Raw genomic sequence first — 6,933 nt, 5'->3', positions numbered from 1 at the left:
TACTTGTTTCACTCATTTGACTGTGACCATGCTAGAGCACCGCCTTTAGACAAACAAATCGACCTTAGGACATATTCTTTGTAAGCCTAGTACTTATTCTATCAGTTTCTTGTGGCAAACTGTTAAGGTATGGAGATGTAAACACACCAACATTGGTTATCAAGTGATGGTGGGAGGACAAATGCATATGAATGAGAGAATAGGGGTTAAGGAAATGTGGATGTGTAATGAGTGTGATAGGCGATTAGAAATGGGGATTGAGGTGGACATAGTGAATATCTGTTTGGGAGAGGGAACTTTATACAACTTTTCTCATCCATCCACATCACATTACCATATCCGAGCATTCTTCTTTCTTGCGCACCACATCTGATGCCTCTTATGCCTAATTTTTTCCCGACACGTTTGGATTTTGTCATACATACTGATGTTGTACACCTAAGAGAGCATACTAGCTTCATTTCTTTCTAGTTTTCACATAGTCTCTGCATTCATGGTCATAGTTTCAAAACCATGTAGCATTTCTATATGTATGCAGCGTCATACAATCTGCCTTTCACTTTGAGAGATAGGTCTGTTGTTACCAAAAGAGGTAATAGCTCTCTGAACTCTCTCTCCAGCCAGCTCTTATTCTAGCAACAACACTTCCAGCATATCCCTCCCATAAAGTTGCTGCAGGCATGGCTGTGTGGTAAGAAAATTTCTTCTCAACCAGATGGTTCTGGGTTCAGTCCCACTGTGTGACACCTTGGACAAGTGTCTTCTGCTCTAGCTTTGGACCAACCAAAGCCTTGTGAGTGGATTCATCAAATGGAAACTGAAAAAAGCCTGTTGTATATATGTGTGTGTGTGTGTGTGTGTGTGTGTGTGTGTGTGTGTGTGTGTGTGTGTGTGTGTGTGTGTGTGTGTGTGTGTGTGTGTCCACCATCACTTGACAACTAATGTTGGTGTGTTTACATCCCTAACTTAACGGTTTGACAAAAGACTGACAGAATAAGTACTAGGCTTACAAAGAATAAGTCCTGGGGTCGATTTCTTCGACTAAAACCCTTTAAGGCAGTGCTTCAGTATGGCCACAGTCAAATGATTAAAACAAGTAAAAGAATAAAAGAGTTATAGTTTAGTTTTAGCCCTGATTCAATAGATCAATGAATAAAAAGCATTCCAACTATGACTTCTTTCTTCAGATATACTTAGGAATACATCCCAATCTAAATTTCTTTGGTAAGGTGCAACTTGAGGGTAACTTGATTACTATTTCAGGCAGGCCAAAGAAACCATGTGATGAAGAGGTGGGGAATCTCGGCCGGCAGATAGAATTTCAGGTGTATTTGAATTTGTAACTACCCATTTAATTTGTAAAACCTCACATAATGAAACCAAAACAGTAATTTAATATAGGCACAGGTGTGGTTGTATGATAACAGTCTTGCTTCCCAACCACATGGTTCCAGGTTCAGTCCTACTGTGTGACAACTTGAGCAAATGACTGCTGAGGGGATTTGGTAGATGGAAACTGAAACAAGCCAATCATATATGTATGTGTGTGTATGTATATATATATATATATATATATATATATATATATACGGTAACAACAATAGTAACTACACACATGCTGCTAGTGATTTCTTTTCCTTCTTTGGACTTTTCCCTTTCTCCTTTCTGACGAGGAGCAATTCTCGAAACATCAAATTCTCAAAGCATCAGGCTAATATATTCCTTGTGCATGTCCTCTTGTTGTTTATTAATTTTATTCGTTTATATGAATTCACTATATATATATATATATATATATATATATATATATATATATATATATATATATATATATATATACAAATATGTATGTATGTATCTATGTTTGTATATATACATACATATATACATATGTGCATGTGTGTGTGTGTATGTATGCATGCATGTGCGAGCTGGTGTAAACTGGTGCATCAAATAAAACTACCTTTTTGAGGTGGACTTAGTCATTCAATAAACATGGACAATTAAAAAGTATCAGGTGAAATAGTAGAATCAATGCAGTCAACTGAATCTCTGAAAATAGTGCTCCTAGTACAGCCACAATCCAAAGACCAAAACTATTAATGTAATAAAAACATATGTTGGTATGTACCTGTGTATATTGATAATTTGTATGTATATATGCATATACATGTATAGACAAATTTGGATTCCTAATTCAGACTGAAAATTGCAAATGTTCACTTCCAGGACACAACTTAGTTGAGTGCAGGTGGAGTGCATGTCGGGTAGAGGTTGATTGAATATATGTGAGTGAGTGAGTGAGATGAAGAGAGAAACACGTGTAAAACAAGAGTACAGAAAAAGAATGAGAGAAAAGAGAAAGGATGTGAGAGAAGAGAGAAAGGGAGAGAGAGAGAGGATGGTGGTGGTAATTGAATAAGACAAAGCTGAAAGAAATAGAAAAGGAAATAGGAAAAATATAAGAAGAAAGAAAAACAAAATGAATATGAGAAATATTAATAACAATGAAACAATTGAGAAAGGATGAGTGAGATATGAACAGAAAGACATTGATTAAGACAGAAACAGAGAGAGAGAGAGAGCAAATTAATATGGTTCTCACCTTTAATGGATACAAGTGGAGGTGACACATTCAGGTCAACCCCAGATTTTGTAGGACTTTCCATGTTCTTTCTTTAATTTTCTTAAGTGTTAACCGCCTTTCTGTATCAATGCACTCTGGTTCTCTAGTGCAGTTTGTCTTGCTTTGTAAGAACTATCAAGATTCTAATAGAAAATGCATTGTATGTCTCTACGTGTATGAGTTTGTGTATGTATCTGAGTGTGTGTGTGTGTGTGTGTTTGCATATGGGCATGAGTACATGAATGAAAGCAGATTTACTACTTAAAAAGCTTACCTATATATGTGTACATAAATATGCGAGTATGTGCGGATTTGTGTCAGTGCAAATGTAAATAATTTCATCTGCATGATTGCACGAGTGTGTATCTATTTTATTCAGATATAAAACGTTTTTCCTGTATACTCGCATGCGTGTTTGCAATTATAGACATTTATGCGTGTTAATAATGTATGTATGTATGTATGTATTATGTGCGTGCGTGTGTGTGTGTGTGTGTGTGTATATATATAGGCGATCAGGCACCCGCGAGCGTATGTGAACACCTCCTTGTATTAGTTATAGAAACTTCAACTTTGACTCCTCAGTGTTATGTATGTGTTTGTTTACCTGCGCGTGTATGCGTGACTGATTGCAACAGTATGTATTGCGTGGGTTACACGTGTGCGTGTCTGTATGTCAGCTTGTCTTCCCCTTACATTTTGGGAGCTTGAAGAAGAAGGGTCAGCTGTCTGTCTGTCCAGCGTACGGTACGGATACTGCTGGTCCCAATTTGTGTTAACTTGTAACGGTAATATAAACACGTCCCGGTGGATTGGAAACTAATGTCACCGTAGCAACGGTTGGTGGGAAGAGTGGGAGTGATAAATACTGTTGTTGCTGTTGTTGATAATGACTATGATGCTAATAGACAGGTGTATAGGCGTGTGAGGTGCGGCAAACACATCAATAACAGGAACAATGGAAATACTAACACTAGCAATCAACAGCGGCTTATTAAAAATAGCAACTAAATCTGCCTCAAATTATTTTCTGTCTTCTTAAAAAAGTAGAAAAGATATTGTGTAATGTAGTCATAGATATACTATAAAAGGTTGGAATATATTTGGTCAGGAGTTTACTCGATTCAAGACAGACTTGTGTTTTAATCACAACCATTATCAAAATCAATAGCAACGACACGAGGCAATGTGGTGGAGCTGCCTCGACGTGGTCGTTTGGCCTGCTAGAAATAACAACCAAATTTCTCAGATTGCACTTAGTGTCATTTTGAAGGACGTACTAAGGGTGCTACAGAATCGGAATGTAGATAGCAATGAATTCTTGGGTTTGGGGAGTACACAGGAGATTGAAGTTAAACGTGGGTAGAGGTTTCAGATTTTTTTCAGTACAACACTAAAGTTCATGAGTGTCGGAAGAGAGTCCCGATTGCATCCAACCGCTTCGAGAAGGGAAGACGCATTGGATAAGGTAATCCTATACAGGGTTTATGAGAGGGAGGGTTGAAGGGATACATTGAACTGGAGCCATGTATTTGCTTATCTACTGAAGAATGACATTCACCTTTTAAAGGAAGCTCTGACAGAAACATTAGAAACATTGTAAGCCATCAACTTACCTTGATAAAAAAAAAATCTTCTCAACAGGGCCCATAAAAAGGCATCCGTTCTTGATGTCAGAAAGCTAAAGAAGAGGCTATGAATACCCCAATCAGCCCTTTCTGAAAAGAAAAAAACAAAACAAAACAAAACAAACACTTTCTTTTTGAATTTTTATTGTTGCTCCCGATGAGAGCCCCCCCCCCCAAGACTTGTCCCGCTTTGTAAAGTTTGTTTCGGAGAACCTGCATTTCAGAACACTCGTTACCTCCAGAGTCCCGCTGCGTGACCACGTAGAATAGGGTTTCTCAAACCGGGAAACGCAAGAGAAAGTGTGGTAGTACCTAAGCTTTGTAAAAACGCCAGAGTTTTTAAGTGACTACAACGAACTAAAACGTTAACTCGAAACTCGTACGTCTAGAAAACGTATTGGAGAGACTTTTGCTGGTCTCATCCACTTATCGTTGTGAAGAATGTTTATAAATAAAATCGAATTTCGTGTAAGACTGTCAACTGAAGATGATATGCTGGGATCTCTATAATTGTGCCTATAATTGAGTTACTTACAAGAAGGCACCAAGCTAATTGTTCTCCTAATTCTTACATAAAAATGTAAGATTAAATCTAAAAAGAGATTTCTTACATAGGTACATGGCCAGCATTTGAAGGCACATGGTTCAGTGGTTAGAGTGTCGGACTCACAATCATGCGGTAGTGAGTTCGAATCGCGGATCAGGCAATGTGTTGTGTTCTTGAGCAAAACACTTTATTGCACGTTGTCCCAGGTCACTCAGCTATAGAAATGAGTTGCAACGTCACTGGTACCAAGCTGTATCGGCCTTTGTCTTGCCCTTGGATAACATCGGCGGAGTGGAGAGAGGAGGCTGGTATGCATGAACGACTGCTAGCCCTCCATAAACGATCATTCCCGGACTTGCACCTCGGAGGGTAGCTTTCTAGGTGCAATCCCATTGTCATTTATGACCGAAGGAGGTCTTTGCTCTTTACCCTTTACGTGACCAGAATATTTGGAGAAGAGAATGATAGAGTCACCAGCACTTAACTTATATTTCATTTTTTTTTTACTCTGAATTTGAATGTTTTAAATAAAATTTGTTGTATTCTTCAACGGGTTTAAATGCAATGGTTGCATAATGAAGCTTCAATGAAAATCGTTTTCATCCTTGGTCTCGTTTCAAAATGGCTCCCACTGACATTTCCAGGTAACTTTTATACTTTGTCGCCTCTCACCTGTCTCTTGAGTAGCGGGTAAATGAAGATATATTTCGTTGGCTGCGTGTAGAATAACTGAATATTTATTGCCAGACATAAAGATATTGGAGTTGGCTATTCACAATGAAAAACCGTACTGCATCCGTAGAAGTTACTTGTGAGACATGGTGTGAATGTCCAGGATGAGTCTGTCCAAAGAGTTGTCCGTACAAATGTCTGGAACCATTAGCGTGACAAGAATGGATGCTCGTGTCACTCAGCCGCTTTCCACACTCTGTTGTTAACTGAGTGGCAAAACAATCATTCTAGGAGACAAAAACATTCGAGAAAACCATATCACACCACATCCTCATAATGATTTGTCGATTAATAGACAAAGTACGTGAAACTGTGGTGGTTCGCTCGTGATGTCTAACCGGTTATCTAGTGGTAGAGGATTCGAATCACCGCTACAGCCTTTTTTCTGCTAGAGAGCTGCATAGATAGCCAGACAGCCAGCATTGGAATTATTTACCTGTTTCCATTCTTGTCGGTGCAACAATTTTAAATTAATTACAAACCACACATCTCTTGTCTGTATTCTATGGAATCCAATTCTTTTATACTATATTCCTTACGCGGGGTACGACAATGCCGCTAGATATGATGATTTGTTACGCCGGAACAGAAAATTTGAGGACGCCTATTAAGAGGATTGAGTGTGGAATGGCTAAATAAACTTAGTCTAAATATATGACTGTGAGCCAGAGACCAGAATCAAATACTGGGAGGGGATTTTCTCTTAGTAGTTAGAGTAGCCCGGGATTTGGGAATTTTCCTATTAACCCTAATTCGCTGGTTCCTCACTTTTGCTAGGATCTGTACACCTATTTTATTTCGTGTACATTTAATGGCATTCGATTTATATATTTCTTCCTTCAACCTATCCACTAACACCTTAATTCACTGTATCTATACTATAAAAGGCAAATCTACTCTGTGTGTATGTTTAAAATTCATACATTTACACAATTCAAAATTTCTTCGATTAAACAATCGCAATTAATATTCTAAATACAATAAGTTACGTCACTGCGTCATTTTTTCACTCCAAAAATTTCCTAATAATGAATAAAATCCGTAAAACTACAGGAGTAAACATTTTCTCCCTAATAAAATCTAATTTCCTCTTTCTAATACAAATCCTTTCAACTCCTACTTCCTCTGATGAACCTTTACGAAAAATCAAACAACAAATACAAAAAGAAAGGAAGGAGAAAAAGAAAACTATCAAAACTGAAACGATCACATTTCGATACTGTAGTGACAGATACATACAAAATTACTTTGCCCCTCTAAAATTAACTATTTCTATTCCTCTTACACATCGTTTCAATTGCTACTTTCTTTTACGAACGATCCAAGAAAAAAGACAGAGAAACGAAGGGGAGGGAGAGTCAAATAAACAGACACACTGCCAATCATACGTAAATACACAC

General features: G+C 37.8%; 1 protein-coding gene across 1 annotated transcript in view; it reads right to left on the bottom strand.

The window, feature by feature from the left end:
- LOC106877714 (dynein axonemal heavy chain 5) overlaps positions 1-3,419 on the bottom strand; it is a 444,169-nt gene extending 440,750 nt beyond the window's left edge. The window contains exon 1 of the mRNA XM_052971252.1: positions 2,606-3,419. Coding sequence (XP_052827212.1) covers positions 2,606-2,669 — 64 coding nt within the window. The 5' untranslated portion in view covers positions 2,670-3,419. The remainder of the gene's footprint in view (positions 1-2,605) is intronic.
- Between the last annotated feature and the right edge of the window lie 3,514 nt (positions 3,420-6,933).

The sequence above is a fragment of the Octopus bimaculoides genome, chromosome 10 (genome assembly GCF_001194135.2).
Source record: "Octopus bimaculoides isolate UCB-OBI-ISO-001 chromosome 10, ASM119413v2, whole genome shotgun sequence".
Taxonomy (NCBI): domain Eukaryota; kingdom Metazoa; phylum Mollusca; class Cephalopoda; order Octopoda; family Octopodidae; genus Octopus; species Octopus bimaculoides.
The sequence above is the reverse complement of the archived record's forward strand: the minus strand, read 5'-3'. Positions and strand labels throughout refer to the sequence as shown.